Source organism: Xiphophorus hellerii, chromosome 19, assembly GCF_003331165.1.
Source record: "Xiphophorus hellerii strain 12219 chromosome 19, Xiphophorus_hellerii-4.1, whole genome shotgun sequence".
Lineage (NCBI taxonomy): Eukaryota > Metazoa > Chordata > Actinopteri > Cyprinodontiformes > Poeciliidae > Xiphophorus > Xiphophorus hellerii.
In genome coordinates, this window is record NC_045690.1 from 5112140 (window position 1) to 5132261 (window position 20122).

At 39.3% G+C, this 20122-nt stretch overlaps 3 protein-coding genes across 3 annotated transcripts; 2 read left to right on the forward strand and 1 right to left on the reverse strand.

Moving 5' to 3' along the window:
- Positions 1-234: 234 nt before the first annotated feature.
- On the forward strand, positions 235-5763 carry LOC116709415 (Krueppel-like factor 11). The gene is made up of 4 exons (XM_032547928.1): positions 235-412; positions 1084-1383; positions 2679-3615; positions 4210-5763. The coding sequence occupies exons 1-4, from the start codon at positions 398-400 to the stop codon at positions 4509-4511; spliced, it is 1554 nt and encodes a 517-aa protein (XP_032403819.1). The 5' UTR covers positions 235-397; the 3' UTR covers positions 4512-5763.
- A 1355-nt stretch (positions 5764-7118) lies between these two features.
- Positions 7119-11223, forward strand: LOC116709413 (protein kintoun). Its single transcript, XM_032547925.1, has 2 exons — positions 7119-9137; positions 9788-11223. The coding sequence occupies exons 1-2, from the start codon at positions 7497-7499 to the stop codon at positions 10139-10141; spliced, it is 1995 nt and encodes a 664-aa protein (XP_032403816.1). The 5' UTR covers positions 7119-7496; the 3' UTR covers positions 10142-11223.
- A 423-nt stretch (positions 11224-11646) lies between these two features.
- Positions 11647-18132, reverse strand: lrr1 (leucine rich repeat protein 1). Its single transcript, XM_032547929.1, has 5 exons — positions 17950-18132; positions 16825-16923; positions 15285-15537; positions 14219-14693; positions 11647-12660 (listed from the first exon to the last, which is right to left on the reverse strand). Exons 1-5 carry the CDS (start codon positions 18130-18132, stop codon positions 12405-12407), a joined length of 1266 nt encoding a protein of 421 aa, XP_032403820.1. The 3' UTR covers positions 11647-12404.
- Between the last annotated feature and the right edge of the window lie 1990 nt (positions 18133-20122).

Genomic DNA, 20122 nt, shown 5'->3' on the forward strand with positions numbered 1-20122 from the left:
CCTTTCGCCCACTTCAGCGACTGCCAGTTCACTGGGTTCACCCTGACACTGCTGACTCTGTGGCCACGCCCACCAACGGCCACGCACCCTATTTCCTCCAACCGTCCAGCGAGCACGCACTGTTCACGCGCCCTCCGCTCTCCCATTGGTCAGCGCGCCGCACTCGCTGTGCGGCGATTGGCTGAGTGTTGCCACCGTTGAGTACGTGTTGTGAGTTTTGTTTTTCTGTCCCTGCCCATGTTTTACACACACGGCTCAGCTGAGAGGAAAAAAGAGAGACGATCTGAAGTCCATCCTGGACCAGGCTGAAGCTCCCTTTGTTCCACACTGGCATCAACAAAATTAACGGGACATTTTTTCTCTGTTTGCTTCAGAGGCGTCAGGAAATATTAATGACATGGACTTACAGGAGGTGAGATCATTTTAAAAATCTTTGTTATTTTGTTTTCCAAACAGTCACATAATGTTCTCTTGCTTACTCCCTGCTATTAAACCATTGTCAGGAGCTAATTTACACACATTGTCAAAGTTTTTAATGATATATTTTATACTGATCATAGTTGAAATATGTATTTATTTAAGAAACTTTTTTTCAGTCTTTAATACAAAATGTATTATTTCATGAATTTAAAAAATAAAAATAAAAAAAACAACCAGAAGGCAGTCTGATCAAAGTGGTTGGTGACTCAATAAAATAATTAGTGTTTTATGAGAAATGATAAGACAAAGTTGTTTCACTGCCAAGACTACTTCCTGATGCGAACCGCTTTATGGGGATTTCACATGGCTGATCTGGCAGCACGTCACTGTTGGGTCTATATTTGGGAAGGGGAGGCGTCCTGGCTTCAATCCAGAGGGAGTGCATGCAGGGTTAGGGTGTAGTCACCAACAACCCCCCTCTCTCCCACAGTGGTAGCATCATTCAGTTTGGCCCCGGGAAATTCAGCCACACCGAGCAGATACAGCTGCTGTATTTTACAGTACAAGACTCAGTTTCCTTTAGTCAGTCATAACTGATTGAACTCAACCACCATGGCATTTTAGAGGGTTAAAAACACAGCTTTGTTTCTTTGTTCCTCCTAGGCTGTACATATGGATCAGTGTGGGCCGTGCCTGAAGAGAAGAAGGCACGACAGCGAACAATCTGTCTCCAGTGGAACCAGCAGCTGTTCTTCTGCTTTGGAGTACACCGATCTGGAGGCGGCTGAAGCTCTGGTGTGTATGAGCTCCTGGGGTCAACCTGTGTTCCTCGGTGGCGGCGGCGGCAACAAGCTGAACACCTGCAAGCCCCGGCCCCTCACTCCGGCTTCTGATTCCTGCGACTCCCTCCTGCCGCTGGAGCTCCAGGAGTCCCCAAGGGACTTTGTGTCCCTCTCCTCTCTGGTAAGAGCTGGTCAAACAGTGCGATGCAAACCCATAAAATCACACTTCAGCTACATCAGTTATGCACCTGGATATCTTATGTGATACTTACAGTGTTGCAAAAAAGTACAAAGTTCCTTGATTTTTGGTTTTTGTCATGCCTAAGCAACTTGAAAAAGTACAAGAAACACTTTACAAACATATTTTATTTATAAAGTTCAAGAAAAAAGATTAGAATAGGGGTGGGCAATATGGACTTAAAGTTTTATTGCAATATTTTGTGGTACTATTTTGATATTGATAAAAGTGACAGTAAGAACTATTTATAACTTCTTTTTGAGGTAATTGTATGGCAATCAAAGACCCACAAACACAAATACTGCTGTTGAAAAGCATTCCAATTTGTAATACTCTTCTTTAGGACAAAAAAGTGTGATTTGTACTTTTCAAATGTATTGGTATTCATTGATGCTCGCATTTAACAAGCAGTAGAGAAACTGACAATAGTTTAGGTTTTTTTAAACATCATTAATTGGAATTTATTGCAAAAACCATAAATCTAAATTCTTATCATAATAAAAATGTATCACAATAAATGAGAAACAATACAATAAATGCACAGTCCTATTTTCAAGCCATCCAGGGAAAATTTTCATGAAGTGAAAACTCTAGAAACACTTACATTGGACCTGCCTGACAGCAGTAAATTGGCTACAAAATCTCTGTTCTTTCCACATTTTGGGACTCCAGTTAATGATGGTGATGGAAAAAAATACTGTGCAGTGGTGAACTCTCCCAGAAATGGTCGGCCTACCAAAATTACGACTCATCCAGGGTAGTACTCATGATTTAATAACTAAATTAAACCCATGGGAGAGTTCTAAGAACACAAAGGCTCTCTTACGTTTTTGCAGAAAACTTCTTTTTTGGGAAAATATTCTGTGCAATGCCAGGTGGAAGGTGAAAACTAGATCTGTTGTTTGGAAAATCATCATGCATACTCTGGATGCACCACATGGTATTGGCAGTATGATATATTGGGCTGTTTTGTTGCTTCATGACTGTGAAACTATAAATTCTCATCCAAACTTGGATTAAGCACCAAGAAAATGACCCAACAAGTCCACGTCTGAGTGGTTAAAAAGAATAAAAATCTAAATAGTCTCCTTTAATTGGTGTGGCATTAGCTTAAATAGGGTCTTCAAACTCTAAACACCTTTAGTTTGGCTATCTTTGTCTGATAGTCCAGCGAAACCAATTGTATTATGTTTCTGTGAAGTGTTTTTATAGCATTATCCTTCCTCATTTCTTTCCAGTGCATGACACCTCCCCACAGCCCCAGCTTTGTTGAGACCTCTTCAAGCGGCACGGTCCAGTCTTCCCCGACACCCACCGTGTCCACGGCATTCTCTGGACCTGAGCTCCATCAACCCAAGCTGGCCCACACTCCTGAAAGGACCCTGTCCCTGCCTGCTCCGCCGCACCCCTGCAGAGCCATGGCGACCAGCGTCATCAGGCACACTGCGGACAGAGACCTGTGCCAGCAGCGCCACATTCCAGTCACCTCCATTTCACAGAAAACTGTGAGCACAGTGACTGCAACAGGAACAATAGTGTGCATGCAGCAGCAACAGGAATGCATCACAAACACACCTCAGGCTCCTCCTGCAGCAGCAACAACACAGCACCCTATCAGTCCCTCTAAACCTTCCTTGGACATTGTCTCCACCTCCACAGTCAACACCCAACCACAAAACCCACCCACAGGCCCCCCACCCATCCTCTCTCCTACTTCAGTGACCAGTCCACAAATCATCTGCCAGATGTTTCCCATCTGCAGCCAATCGGGAATAATCTCAGCGTTCATCCCCAGTCCAGGTCAGACCTCCAGTACTGGAATTCGGACTGCCACAACACCCATCCTCCCCCACCCCACGTCGGCCAACAGCCCCTCCCTCCAGCAGCCCCTTATTGTGGGCTCAGCAGTGCCACAGGCCACGGTAATGTTGGTCCTCCCTCATTCCTCGGTCCCCCAGGCCCCTCAGGGCCAACAGACTGTCATGACCCTGGGCAACACCAAACTGCTACCTCTAGCCCCAGCCCCCTTGTACATGCCGACTGGGCCCTGCAGCAACACGGCAGCCACAAAAATAGACTTTTCTCGCAGGAGAAACTATATCTGCAGCTTTACAGGTTGCAGAAAAACTTACTTCAAGAGCTCACACCTCAAGGCTCATTTACGGACGCACACAGGTGAGGCCCTTTCTTGATTGGTGGCTGGCATAAGCTGCGTTTCCATTACAAATGTGTGCAAAACTTTGTTGATATTCCAGCAAAGTCAAAAAAACACAATTTCTCAATTATGGTTTTTCCATTAAATAAGAAACGCAATTGATATAACACGTGAATAAGTTTGTTCCCCCTATAAGTTGTTTAAAAATATACCAGGCCATCATCCTCTTGTCTTCTTCATCTTATCCGCCAGTAGTAACATCTGGTTATTGATCTCATGATCAATAACCAGATGTTCATGTGAAAAAAAAGTGTCTCCTTTTGTTTTCGATACAGCTAAAACACCACCAAACTCTAATGCTAAAACTTTTTTTCATTATTTAAAAACAGGATTTATTTTTTTAAATTGCCTTATTTCCATTAAGCAAGTTTATTTTTATAATTCCAATTTGCACAACTTTATTGTTCATGGAAACATAGCTTGTATGTCCGGGTATTTCATAAAGAACCAAGATTGAGTTCATTGTCCTATATTAGAATCGACGTGTTGAGTTTTGATGACAACATCGTGACTCATTTGTTTTTCCTGACTGTCCTTCTGTTTCCCTCCCGAAGGTGAGAAACCATTCAGCTGCAGCTGGGACGGGTGTGATAAGAGGTTTGCCCGCTCCGATGAGCTGTCCCGACATCGGCGCACGCACACCGGCGAGAAGAAATTCGTCTGTCCGGTGTGCGATCGGCGATTCATGCGCAGCGACCACCTGACCAAACATGCTCGCCGTCACATGACCACAAAGAAGATCCCCTCCTGGCAGGCGGATGTTCGCAATCTGAGCAAAATGGCTGCAGACAAAACTCCTCCCTCTAAAGCTGCCATTGGCATGCTGAGCATGCTAGTACCTGCCAGCTCCAAGTAGACACTGAACAAATGCGATCTTTCTCAGTCTGTGTATACTTTGGTATGTGGATGCTCTCATTGGAAACAAGTAATGAAAACCAAGTAATATTTTGATTTCAAAGTATTAGATTGAATCATGAGCCATTCTGCCTTTTTGAGGTCAAAAACAGGCGAGTTGACCAATTAGTTTGATATACTTTCATGTCTAAGATTTCAAAAAAATCACTTGACCCATTTTTATATCCTAGTCCAGAAGGTACTGGCCTAACTAGGCATAGCTCTGACCACTAGGTGGCAGAAAAGTGCTTCTAGTAAGATCCTCAGTATGTGTGAAACATGCATCAACTGACATTATTGGGATAGGAAGTGGTTTGAGGCCAAATCGCAAAAGTAATCTACATGGAGTTAAGTTTTTTTTGTGCTCAAATTTGTTACAAGTAAGCATTATTTCTCCCCACAGATATTTAGTTCCACATCTCACCACAATTGCTAATCCAGAGAAACAGGATTACATGCTGATATATGTGTAAGACATATATCAGCCTACTTCAACAGGCTGACCCATACCATATATGGGCATTGATGTCACAGGATGAGGCACGTACTCTAAAACACTCAACCCTTACCATATATGGGCAGTGATGTCACAGGGTGAATCGTGTCAGAATATGAGAAAAATGTTTCTTTCAGATAGTTTTTGACTACAAAATCAGAAAAAATGGCTTTATTTCAATTGAATATATTTTAAAATACTTTTTAAAATTATTACTGGTTTCTGATAAGAAAATCAATTTACCTAAAATAATATGCATGGACCTTTCTCACTCCTGAGACACCAGAGGGTCAAAGTGAGCAGCAAACATGGCTGCTTGCGTTTTACCTATAAAAGACTGAACATGCACTGGACTCTTCCTTCTCTACTGCTCATTTTGTACATGGATTTTCTCTAAAAGATACTTAGTTTACTTTTTTTATTATTGATCATTTGTATGCATCCTTGCCAAAGCTTTTGTATTGACTCAGTTGTTGACGTTTCATTTTGTCCACCTCTCCTACAAGACATTATCTCTGTCGTAATACTGATGTCAGTGTGAATGTATTGAGTATAAAATGCATTTTCTTTGTCTTATTTGAGGGGTAAAACATGACAAAAAGTGTACATTTGAAAGCTAATCACGAAAACTTTGACTCTACGTCAAATATATCTGCCCACCTAACTTTTCATATTATTTAATATCATGTTTGTAATTAAAAAAAAACACTTAAATGAGCTTTATTTTTGTGTTATTTCTGAGTGGAAACGAGGCGTAGTCAGCAGCGTTTTCCAGCCGAATGATTCAGAAACAGACTGAGTGGTGTCAGCCCACATCCTCTGTGTGTCACACTGCCTCCTTCTTTACCACGGCCTTTTTTGGTCAGCTGAGCCTCACTCATGTTCTTCCAAATGAGCTTACTACCCCGTGGGTAGCTTCCTGTTGGCCTAAACTGATTTCTGTGCGAGTGTGTTGTAAAAGCTCTGCAAGCAGTTCTGTCGGGAACATTGTGTTCTCCTGATTATCTCCGGGCCAGAATGGTTGAGTCAGAACAGACTGACGAGAAGTTTGCTTTTTATTAACCAATCTTTTGGGACTTTTTGGTTCAGTCTGGAAGAAAGAAGGAGATGAGGCTGCTATTTGAGTTTAAAAGACTCAAGCTTTCTTAAATCGAGACATTTTTTCACATTTTAGCCACACAAACTGGTAGAATTTAAACACTATCCTTTCATGAGACTTTATAATTATTAAGTATTGACAGATTTTTTTCCACATTTTTTATGAATGCTATTATAAGCAACATACAATCATGTAATGTGTGACTTTTTAACCCCGTAACACCAGTGTGATGTTTCAAGGAAAAGAACATTTTATTTTTCTGGACCTTTAGACATTCAGCATTGATTCTGATCCAAAAAAAGTCATTTTAAGTGTTTTTGTAATGAAAAGAACAAAAAGTAAGGAACACAGACCACTCAATTCATTTTAAAAGGCAGATTGTAAGAGTTTGGAAAAAAAAAAAAAGATAGATAAATTTAAACTAAATACACAAGCTGGTCAAATTTGATTCCGTTTGAATAAACACAGCTAAAATTATGCAAAAAGAAAGTTAAAAACACACCAAACAAACGTTCCCAGGGTCCCAGTAGAGATAAGATACAACAAAACTAGGATGGCTTCAGATAAACGTCAGATCTTCCTTTGTTTCCGCGTTTCTAACGCACATTTATCAGCAGTCGAACCACAAACGTTAACAGCATCTTCCTCCAATCACACCCTGGAAAATATGGACTGCTGGGGGCGCGACCAATCAGCGCTCTTCCCTGCAACCCCGCCCACCTGCCTCACTGACCGACTTACTTACTGGCCGAATGCCACAAGAAGTGTGATCCACAGCGACACCTGCTGCTCTGAGCAACTCATCACTGTAGCCACTATCGAAGAAAATGTAAGACGTGATTGATGAAAATTAATTTAAAAAAAGAAATGAATCAATAAATAACCAACCATTACAGTAGATTTGGTATTTACTGTTATTAATTTGATTAAACGACAGAAAAAAACACTTTTTTTCCCCCTCAGTGGCCCTAAACCTCTTCCGTAATTAATGGACACATTTATTTAATTTTTTTCTAAGGCTTAAACCTTTGATTAACTGTTTATTTGAGCTGAATAAACGGACTTAAAGAACTGGTTAGTGTAGCTTTTAAGACCTGCTTCAACTAAAAATGCCTCGTACAATATGGCGGCGACGTTGACGTACGACCCGGACGTTCTTTGCCCTCCCTTCGACTCCGTGTTACCATGGTGACATCAACAACACTAACGCCCGTTTTCTAAGGACTTCTACTGGGCCTGAAACGACAGCAACCCGCTTTCATAGATTGTGTGAGTTGATGTGTTTAAACTGAGGTAATTTTTCAGAACATTTAAAGTTTATTCCAACTAGTCGGTTTCTCGAAATATTCAAAATGGACATCAGCGATAAACTCGAAGAGCTAAACTTGTCGTCGGAGGAGATGGGCAGATTTACCAAAGCCTTTAAAGACTGTAAATTTAGGGAGATGTTCTGCGAATACGTCCAAGAACTATCCGAACCTGAAAACAGGGAAAAGTACGAAGAAGAAATCCGACAGTTGGAGCAGCAGAGAGGAAACAATGTGGATTTCATCCAGCCGACACCGTTCAGGGTGATCAGAACGAGCGGAGCTGGAAAACAGAAATGCTACATCAACATATGTACCAATGATAAAATCCAAAAACCTGAAGTAAAGATTGGAGTGTCAGATGATGGCCGCAGGGGGCAGTATTGGACTCTGCCTTACAGTCTTTATCCTGGGAGGACAGAGAAAGACCCTAAAGGCAACACATTCATGATATATGATGTTATTTTCCACCCTGACACGCTGCACATGGCCTCTAAAAACAAACCATTCATGGATATGGTGAATGACACAGCAATTGATGGAGTTCAAAAAGCATATAAAGTCAAGCTAGACAAAAACAACGTGAGAGAAATGAAGACGAAATACAAAGGTACCCCTCAGACATGTATCATCCGAAGACCCATACCCGGATTCAGTGCCGAGAATCTCAACTCTCCCCTGCCATTGTTAGAGGTTCCTGAGCCACGGATGAAGTCTGAAGAGTCACTTACATTAACAAACAGCAGAGATGTTCAGCAACAAATCCAATCACAGAACAACCAGGAGCCAGAAAAGCCAGAATACACTGTAAAATATCGATCTAAGGTTGATTTACAGGACTTCAGATGTTGTAGAGACTCCGTCCAGAGCCCCAGGCCAAAGGAAATTGTGATTACTATTGACCTGCCTCTTCTGAAGTCAGCTAGAGACACAAACCTTGAAGTAATGGAGAAAACTCTGATGCTAGAGTCCAAACAACCTGCCTACAGGCTACGTCTGCCTTTAGCCTACCCTGTGGATGAAGACCAAGGAGAGGCCAAGTTCAACAAATACACAGGACAGCTCACCATCACCCTGCCGGTCCGTCCACCTGATGAATCTCTTCATCAATCTGTTGGACCTTGTCCTTTGGTGAGCGATCTTCAAGGAGAAGATGAGGTTGAAGAAGAGAAAGGGATTTGTGAAAAGACCGAGCAAGAGGTTCAAAGAGATGAACAGAAAGAAAGAAATCAGGTCGAAAATGGTGTTGAAGAACAGAAGAGTGGAGGAGAAGAGGAAAAGTGTCAGGAAATAAAAAGAAAGCATGAAAAAGAGGAAGAAAAGCCAGAAACAGAGCTCCCAAACTGGGATTTGGACAAACAGCAACAAAGATTACAAATGAGCAAGGAAGAGAATGATGAGGAAGGTGGACTAATGACGATGAATGAAAACCAGAACCAAGATTCTGAGGAAGAATCATCTCTGGATAAATATTACTATCAGAAAGGAGACTGTCCAGAAGTTTACTCACAGGAAACTTCAGCTGCCTCTCCTGTAACGGAAAACCAGGATGCTTTAATGTCTGATGAACAGATTAGCTCCTCAGAAGAGGAAAAACAAGCTAAACTGACCTCAAGTCTAGAGTCTACGTCTAAAACAGCAACTTCAGAACTCCAGGAGGCAAAGAATGCACAGGAAAATATGCAGGTAAGAACCATTTTTGGTCAACAATTCTTAAAGGTTGTGCCACACTGACATTTTAAAACACTGTCAGAAAATTTTCCGTTGGTTTGTAGTAGATGCTGCGTTTTTGGTTGAAGCATGAAGTTTAAGTTGGAAAAAGTAAGTTAAAATAAAGTTGGAAAACATGAATAAGTGTCACCAATTCTGTCTTTAAAAACCAACATGGCCACCTTGCATAGGAAAACTACTGCAACAAAAACAGTGCAGGCATGTTAGGCAGCTATTATTATCTCATCACTTTTACAAAATTCAGAAATATACATTGTTATTAGCTAGCAATTAACCAGACCACTAAACATATGTAGTACTGTGAAAAATGTACTTGCACTCTTGCAGATTGTTTTTGATCATCAAATATCATACAAAGTGTAGTTTTCAAATAACGATTTCCTTTATTAAGAGGGAAATCCGCTACAACCTGGCACTATTTGAATAAAATTTAAATACTTTGGGGCAATTAATTTGCAAGAGAGTCTATAAAGTTTACACACTCAAAAGAACTCAAAAAAAGACATATTTACAAAATTATATCAGGACTCCAATTATGTAAAGTCAAGTAGGAGCAACAAAAAGTAACGTCAACTTTGTTTCTCCTCTTCTTTTTTATGCATCAGACTGGAGAAGAGGCTTCACTCCAGCAACTTCCACCCATTGAGGAACCCCAGATTTCTCCTGAAGTCCCACCAACCGCTCAAAGCCAGAGCAGAGTCATTATTTCAGGGGAGAAAATGGAGTCCTGCCAGGTGTTTGCCACAGACGCAGCAGAGAAAGGAAGAGAAACAGATGAAGATGACCTGCCAGCACATCAAGTTCTCCAGACACTGGAGCAAAACAACAAGCCAGCAGCAGACGCAGCAGCCTGGCCACTGAGGGAGATCGGTGCTGATGGAAAAGAGACGCTGATCACTGATCACTCCACAACTGCAGGTTTCAATTTCCACAACAAACTTATTTACGAGCTGGACTGATAAGTCCAGCTGTGTTTGATGTGTAAGCTGTGTTTTTAAAAAGAATGATGATGTTTAACCTTGTTTTTTATTTCCTATTATACTGCAGATGTTTTCAAAGATATGCAATTGTTCTGTGAGATTTTAATAGTTTTCTCCCAAAGTTAATAAACTAATACCAATTTAATAATAAATATTCATAAGAAAACTGTCTGAATATGTCAATTCTAAATGTTGTTATTCTGTGAATAATAATTACATAATCATAAAAACAACTGGAACATATCGTATCAAAAATCCTAACTTGCACATTTTTTCTGTACAAAATTATTTCTTATTCACCAAAGAAGTTCAAGCTTGGAACAAGTCACTGCTACCATGCAGATAAAGTGAACTTTAACGACTTTAAGTTTTTAAAGTTATTTAAAAACTTTACATCACGTCATATTCCTGTTTGTATCGGTCCTAACAGGTGGAGGCAGCTGATCCTGATCAAATTAGACCTGAAAGGATCCTTGATCAAAATTAGATATTTAATTTAAATAAAAAAATACTTTTTGAATGAGAGAGGCAAATTAAATGTAAATTATGTTAAGAATTTTTTTTTACACAGGATCTCTTGTAGAGGTCAGTATTTCAGCGGTTCTGAAGGAGCTTCTGACTTTGTTGTTAGTCTCATGAAGAAGATGCGCAGGGTTGTCTGCAATGTCCCTGATTTTACGAGGATTCGTTTGTCACACAATAATCTCCAGATGTTCCAGAGTCGCCCCAAGAACAGAACCAGATAAACACACTGATGTTTAGATACAGATGTTTTTCAAATACACTCGAAGTTGGGATGCAGTTACCACTAAATGCAACTTTTTAGTGATGTCTTAATTGTTATACATGTAGATTGTTAGTTTTGGTTTCTTGGGATTTTTCTCTCTTTCTGCAGATGCAGATTCAGTCTTCCAGGGTGTGGATTTGTGTTCTATGCTTCTTTCAATTTTTTTCCTAACATCTATTCTTCTTTGTCCATCTGTGTTTATTACATTTGAAATAAACCAAAAGCAATTTCTAATATAGTTTCATATGTATCAAGTGGAGCATCATGGGAAAAGCTGTAATGCTTTTGGACCTCACCTTGACAAACAATTCTGTCGGAGAGGATACGTAAAAATTTTTTATCTTCTTATAAATGTATATTTAAATGTCTATTTCTTAAATGTTTGGATATTTATTAATTTTTGCAGTAAAAAAAAAAGAGACCTAAAACCCAGATTTTGTTGATCATGAATGATTTATAAAATTAATAAAACAGAAAATCATCCAAGAGAGTGAATACTTTTTTAGGCAATGTTTTCATCTTCTACTATTAGACAAAAAGTGCAGGAGAAAAGCATAAAAAGCTGAAAATAATTTAAATAGTGCAACTTTATGGGACAAACTTTAGAAACCACTGAGTGACTTAATGGTTTATCTATCGTAAAACTTTACATTTTTATTCCCACATAATTAACATGTTAAAGAATAAGGCACACACATTAAACAATGAATACTTTTATTATTTATGCACTTATAAAAATTCTTGGACTTTACAAGCTTAATCACAAGAGATGCACCAACAAATCATCCAAATACTGGAAGTGACCAATTTCCCCTTGTTGGCCAGGTCAAATATGGAAAAATATGAAACTTTCATCTAATTATTAAATGGATCAAAGCGAAGAAATTCAACCATTTTTCAGTCTTCACAACATAAACCAACAGCATGAAGTTTGAGGCACTTTTTGGGTTTGGTAAAAACCAGTAAAAGGTAAAAAAAAAAAAAACTGCAGAACATTTGTTTTCCTCCTTTATGTGTAATTGACCTAAAAAAATGTTTTAAAAAAATCAATTAGGAAAAGCCTGACGAGTGCAGCTTTAATAATGGCCTCCTTGTTGGACCCTGATGTGCTGTGCTTATTTCTTTATTCCCCCGTCTCGTAGATGTAGGTCAGTAGAGGAACCTGAAGTCTGATATATGAGAAGGAGAAAAGGATGAAGTTTCAGATTTTCACAGCAGTGCAGTAGAAATGCATTGTTTTTAATAGTCAACACTACTCTAATAAAACCGAGCATGTAGGTGTAAAACCAGCTGAATAAAGCGCTGTTAAAACAAACAAAAAAAGTCATCTAAAGAAATCGTCAGGAAGATTCTAGGTTCTAACTAGCCCAGCTGCCTCCATATATTCTCTAAAACAATGTAACAAGGTCTTTTGCAGCGTTTTGTAATGTTTTTGACCGCTTAAGGTGTCGTTTCTCATCTCAGGCCTCGCTGAAGACAGCCGTCTAAAAACTCGGAGTAGCAGGAGAGGGAGCAGAAGTGCTGCTGCACCGGCGCGTCCGTGCCGCCCATGTCGTCCACCAACACGACCGTGTGAGACACTTGGTGCAGGTTCATGCTCACTGCCGTCTTGATGTGGAAGCTGACGCAGATGCGCCTGCACTCGCACATCTTGGCCGCTTCGAGTTCTCCACACAAGTGGGCCGGGATGAGGTGAGGACCGTACGGGATTCTGGGAGAGGAATCAAAGAGCGGGTCGAGTCAAGTTTGTTTGTATAGCAAATCTCAGCAATAAGGCAGTTTAAAGTGCTTTACACCATAAAAAATAATACAATACTGATGAGCAATAATTTTAAGCCATGATTTTAAGGGATGGTATTATGTGTTTTCCAGCCGCATAGTATCATTTTAAAGTGAAATAAAGTAACTACATTACCATTTGAAGTTCTCTCTTAGACCGCAACCCACTTCCTCCATTATTATTATTATTATTATTATTATTATTATTATTATATTCACAGTTCTGATTACAGACGCTCTTGGTGAGTGCCAGCTGGAAGCGGGTCCAAGTGGAAAACAAATAGTTTGGACCTCCACTGTGGCTTGTGGAGAAAAAATTTCACCAGCCACTGTTTCTCTTTCTTTCAATTACAAATCCCACCAGTACAAGCAAATGACATAAAATACATAATTTATTCTTAACTCTATGAAAATCAATTTACTGACAATAAGTTTACCATACATATGTACGTACACAAACTAATTTAACATAAAGCATGGACACCTTAACAAAGGTGTAGTGCAATAAGTTCACTTGTAGTAATTACTAACAGCAAGGAGGGTCAAAGAGGACTGAGGGATTTCATTGGATAAGCCCAATGTCCGTCAGTGAAATCAATCAATGGGCTGCCGCGGTCAATAAAAATTAGATTTGATATATATTTTTTGTTAAATTTTGACAGTCTAGGTCCGTCCCATATACAGTATGTGCATCAGTCTGTAGTCCAGTCAGCCACTCCTTCCCTGGACAGAAGTTGAAACTGAATGCAGCTTTTTTTTTTTCTGTTCAAATTGTCAACCCGCCATATTGCGTTGCTCCAATTTACAGGCCACTTCATACTTTTACCCGCATTTGGCCAGTGGCGGGTGCTAATTTCCACCCCTGCCTTCAGTTAGTTTAAAAATGCTATAAATGTAAAATGTGACTTAAAAGAAATTTTATGTCTTGAAATTGGAACTCTGTCTCTTTAAAAACTCCTGCTCTTTCTAAAACTTCACCTTCATGAAGCCAGTTCACAACATGGCTCCTCTATTAACCCTTTAACAACGTTTTTACCAGAATTGCACTGAGAAGTACGTAGCTCCTGTAATGAGCGCAAACGGCGGTAAAACCAGAAGACTAAATGTGTTGGAGTTCCGTTTGGGTTGCTAGGTAACGGGCCGGGCTCTGCCGGGGTTACTAGGTGATGGGAAGTGATGCTCATTTGTGACATTAAATTCCTTTTTTTGGAAACAGCTAATTTACTAGACACAAAAAAACAAACTTATTGCCAAAATAACAGCGAGGTGTTTTTTTGGGGGGCTGTTTTTAGAAGCAGATGAGACCCAAGCGGAAGTATAAAAATTTGAATTTTGTATAATAGATCCCCATTAAGTTTAGATACATGAATTTAAGAAAGTGAACACCATGGTATATCATGGTCAACAGTGTTAAATGCTGCACTTAGGTCCAACAACTTAGGAACAACAGAGATGGAAGATCTATCAAAGTAACAGAGTTATAACCTAACCTGAGATCAGCTACAGCTCTGGACGCGATCTCCTGTAGTGGAAGGGGGAAGGCGAGTTGCATGGTGTGGTCCAAAGGGTTGGGCTGGACAAACGGATTCCCAAACAGATCCAAGTTCTCCAGACTCAGCTTAAAGAAGTCTGCGGGCAGAACCGTCAGCTGGTTGTGAGCAGCGGACAGGAACCTCAGCTTCGAGAGCCGGCCGATTTGGAGCGGCAAACCCGAGAGTTTATTGTCGTCCAGCTTGAGGTTCATCAGTTCTCTGAGCTGGCAGAACCGGGAGGGGAGGGACTGCAGCCGGTTCTGGCTGAGGTCCAGCACCTGGAGGGTCTGCTGCAGCGTAGACAAGCACAGGGCTTCGCTAAAGGCCTCCAGGTGGTTGTTGTGTAGGATGAGTTCAGAGAGGCAGCCGAGGTCGCCGATGGTGGCCGGGAGCTTCTTGATGTGGTTGTTGCTCAGATCCAGCCTGCGGAGAGCTAAAGTCATATTCAGTAAATTAGAATATGGGTTCAGATGAAGCCTGTTTGTCAGATTAAAAGTACTTTTTGAAAACAACATTTAAGCAGGTTTCCTTAAGACCATACAGTAAAGTTCATGCTCTTTTCAAGCATTTTCACAGTAATTTTTCCAACACCAGTGCTTGAAGATAAAAAAAAAAAAAGATAAAAAAGTACTAAAAAATTACAACTTCAATTTGCTATTATACAGCATCATTTATTAGTGTTATTGGTAACATCTTGTGATTCTAACTTCAGATAGTGAGAAAAAATATATGTCTTTTTATTATCTTTAAATATCTGGTTTCAACTATAAATAATGCTTTCCGAATTTACGCATTTAGGTATCTGTATAATATTGAACATCCATATGAAAAGATGTTGAATATTTTTTTATTTTAAGACGTATTCACTGAATACAGAGAAATCTATAATATTAAAAGTTTAATAGTTAGTTTTAATTAAGAAGTTTGTCCAAAACCAGTAAGTTAGTGGGTATTTGTGATCTTGGTGTGCAATGAAAATGATTTAAAACAAAAATGAGCTTCAAGTAACAAATGACAGATTCACCTTTGAGGGACAGCATGCGCATGTCCACCCGGGACAGTTTGCAGTAGGACACCTGCAGCTGCTCCAGAGAATATGGGAAGTTGGAGGTGAGCGGGTAATCCTTCTTGGACATGACTGAGAGCTTCTTCTTCGGCTGCTCCACATCTCTGGCTCGAACCGGAGTAAGCGTGGACAGAGGAAGGCTGCTCGTGTCGCTCCCTCGGTCGGCCAAACGCGCTGCTGACAGGAAGTTCTTCAAACTGTTTGCATCGGCCTGAAATAAAATATGAACGAGATACAGGTGTGTCAGGATATGGGCCAGATGACGCAGAAAGCAGACGGATGTATTCTTGTGATGTTGGTTGTGTTTGACCGAATTCCTTAAAGTAAGTGGCCTGATTTTGTTGGACAGTAATATCCTGACACAATTCTTTTAAAATGAACCGTATTAGCTCCATACTGCTGGGAATAAAGTAGGGAACATATAGCAGAAGATTATTCTTAACATTTTTACTGAGTAAAGTATGATGGCGATTGTAGATAGGGAAAAAAAAGACTAAATTTTCACCAAAAAGCTCAGATATTTTTAGATTAATCTCAAAAATGTTTGGGGGGGGGGGAAAACAAGGAAATTTCTGAGTTTGAAAAGTAACCTTTATATTTTGTGAGAAAAAACTAAAATTGTAAGATTAATCTTTTGTAACTTTTGGAACTCTGGAATTTTCACGTTTTTCTACAAATTTTTCTAGAAAATTTGAGATAATCTAGAATATTTAGAGTTTTTTCTCACAAATGTTTGACATTTTAAACTCAGAAATGTTTTTGCTTTTCCAGAAAATTTCAGAGATTTTCTAGCAGATGTGCAATCCTTTTTTTTATCTAAAATGGCCCCAATCACTGTCATAGTAAAGTAATTAAGCATAGAAGCCTCAAAAAAAAACATGAAGGAAAAACTGCAGGATGGTCTGGATATTACAGGTTAGTTTTCCATTTTTCTCTGAGGCCTAACCTAGATTGGAGTTTATTCTTTACCAGGACTATTATCCATATAAAAAGGAAAATGTCCGTCCGTCAGGTTCCTTGCAAGAGTTATGAATTTAGCAGAACATTAAGGATTAATCCCCATTTGCTAAACTCAAAAACAAGGTTTGGATCATATGCTGTTGGTTGATGTGCTTACAGACCGAAAATGGCAGCAAATTTTAGTTTGATGCTTTTAATAGTTTGAATAAAAGTGAGACATTTTAGCTTGAGAGTCGATGGAGGTCTACTCTCCTCTGACCCATGATTGGTGCATCTTTCTCTCACCGGAAGCCAATTTTTAATACTAATTATTTATCTGATTTGTTCTTTTTGAAGACTTTTTATGCTGGACACTGTTTGGACACTTATTCTCTCTGGTTTTGGATGCTGTGCACATAGAAAGAAGTTTTGCCCTTTCTTTTTTTACTTTTGGACAGTCGTTATGATGCATAGAAAATAGAAAAGCCTTATTCCAGGGTAAAAAAAAAAAAAGATTGCCACAAGAAACACTTTCTTCCTCAAACTGTTAGTGTCATACCTTACTCAGACAAACATCAACAGCTGGTTCCTTTAGCCTCACAGTTGCTTTGCCCTCCTCCACAAACCAAGTGAAGAACTTCTCTATGTTGTCTCTCAGCTGAAAGAGAAATTGCAAAACATTCGTATGACAGACAACAGAGCAAAGCATCATAATTACATCAACAGTGAATCACTCCTTGAACAAGACCAGTCAGGCGTTCAACTTACGTCAACAAACAAATTAAGACATGTTTCGCCCATTTCAATCATCAGCCCAGGGGTTTATGGAGTCATAGATAAAGATTATAACATTTAAATCCTAGTTATAGAATTTGGAATATTGATAATTAATCAAGGTTGTAAAACGTGTGGCTCAGGGACAATTAGTGGACCTTGAAATGATTTTGATCTGCACCCGAAGCACACGTCAAGGACAGTAAAAATGTGTCCAACAAAACAGATAACAGTAATAAACCACAACTGCCCACAACTATATACAAATATGTTTGATAGTCTTATCTGACTTAAAACAGGAAGTTTTGTTGTATTTAATGTCAGATTGTGGTGAATAAACTCTTTTCTAAAAATGCAAGATATTCAAATATTTGATTTCAATTGTAGAATATGCAACATTTTTCCATTAGGAGAGAAAACAACCTTCCAATGGATACAAAAAGCTTTAAAGTTAAAGTAATTGGCAGACTTTGGCAGAAAGAAGTGTGACTTTAAAACAGTAACTGCACATTTATTGATATTTATTGATACTCTCATTGCACAAACAGTGGAGAAAACAGTAAATGTAATAATCTGGACAACAGAGACAGCTTTGGGGAATTTTGAACCTCAATCGGAATTTATCCTGACAATAATAAATCACAATCCTTATAAGAAATGTATCACGATAATTAAACGATACGGTAAATGCAAACAGTACATACAGATTTTTATTTTTTTTTACTGACTGACTTAAAAAAGGAAATGTTTTGTCATTTCATGTCAGATTGTGATCAACACAACCTGATTCCAACTGAAGAATATTTGAAATTTTCCGTGATGGGATACAAAAATGCTGGAAAGTTTTAGCAGTTGGAATCAGAGGACAGTCAGAACACTCTGTACCCTGCGACAGGAACAACTCACTGACCTTATATTTTGACCCAGTTCTGTCTTTGGCCGTGCAGATCATCATGTAGATGTTACTGCGCTGACTCGACTTGTCCAAATGCTTCCCGATGGAGACCACCGCTCTCACGCCCTTTCCCCTACTTTTCATCCCGAATGACGGGAGCATCCGGTTCACCACCTCCACATCGCACTGCAGCTTCATGGCTCCTGAAGGCAGAGGGAGGGCCGAGCATGGAGGGTTAGGCGCATACCAGAGGAAAACCTCCGCCAAAAAAAAAAAACCCGAAAAAAATAAAATAAAATAAACAAAAGGCAGTAAAAGTCTAGCCGCGGACTCTGCTAACAACAAACATCCGATCTGCTGCGATGCCAGCAGCTAGCTGCCTCCTTCATCGAGGAGCAATGGAGACGCGCTTCATCGAGAAGATCGATCAGAAAGTCCCGAACAGCTCCGGGTTCCCTGCTGGCACCGAAAAGCTGTTTTGGGGTTCGGGATTGTTCTCGCCTGTCAGCTGGATAGCAGCAGTTTTAGCATAATCCCGCGCGAGGGAAGTGACGTCAGAGAGGCTCGTTCAATACGTAGGACCAGGCGCGTTACACAGGAACGCCACAAGAGGGAGGCAGAGAGGCATCAGGGCGTTCCCGTTGCAAACGCTTGGCTTTCCAAATTTTTTTTTACAAATTAAGATCTGAAAAGTGTGGTGTGGTTTTGAATTAAGCCCATTTACTCTGACAACCCCAAGACAAAACAGAGTTCAACCAGTTACCTCCAGAGGTGATGTGTTCCAGTGTAAACACAAGAACTTATAGGTATGTTACCAACAAACAGCAATATTTTCATATACACCAAATATCAGTTTCTCTGATTTTCTTTAAACACAGTTTTATTAGTTTAACCAACAAAAGAATACAGAATTGTACATCATACTGCTACATCACATTGCATAAGAGGAGAAGATAAAGAACAAAATAACAAAGTGGAAAAACTTCTGCTGTACTATGTAACGTATTCATGTCATATTGTACACATATTTATACAAATTTAATGTCTGACAACAAGACACTGACAAAACAAAACATCCAATACTGGAGGAGGATGTTCACTGGTTAAGACTTTCTCTGGTTTTACTCTTTATAGTTATGTGTTTCAATGAAATTTTTGTTTTTGTTTTATTCTATCTAGTTCTAACTCAGGGGTCTGCAACTTTTATAGTCAAAAGAGCCATTTTTGTTCTTAGTTCAGCTAAATAAAAATTAATTTGACCTTTAAAAAAAGACAACGTATATCATATATTTAAAATATCACCTATAGTATTAGGAAGTGTGTTATTTTCAACTGAAGCACCATAATATTTCTATTTCTCTTTAGCCTAAAGGGGTTGATGTGTTTTACTTCAATAAGTGGGACATTATGTAGAAAAATAATATTTTTGAACATAATTACAAGAAAAATACCGTAGATGTCAACAAGTATTACTGGTACTTGTCATGCCATTTTACTGTGGAATAGCTAAACTATTTGTAAAAATAGATATTTTTAACATCTATTTTTAAAAACAGTTGGTTGTTCATCATGTTTAGCCAAAGTTACCAGTACCACTGGAAGATCCAGAGACATCTGCAGCGATCATTTTAAGTACAGTTGCGTTATAAACATTTTTGTGTGTGTTAGCAAAAAACAAACAAACAAACATCTAACCTACTTGAAAAGTTTTGTACGTTACTTCAGTGTTTCTTTTATGCGGGAAGCCTTTATTTCTGGCACAGGTTTCTCAACGCTCCACTCTTAATATGGCGGAGGCGTTGACGTGTCATTTTTTACTCTGACATCCATTTATTGCAGCCTGGTTGAGCAGGGAAGAGTATGGCAAGCCCATTTAACATAAATTCGGTTTTACCGCCCACATTCCAGATATCTCGAATTGTTTTATGACTAGACATTTTAGTGATTTAAGATTGCGATAATTATATTTTGACTAGACAAAATACCTATTTGAGATATATCTAATTACATTCTGACTAGTTGAAATTACATCAGATTTACCATTGAGTTGTATGGAGACTTCAGTTCAAAATATCTACAATGAATTACTCACTATCTGAAATACACATTTCAGATATCTACAATTAAATTATGACTAGTCATGAAGTAAATTCAAGATATCTCGATTTTAGTTTTGACTAGTCACAAT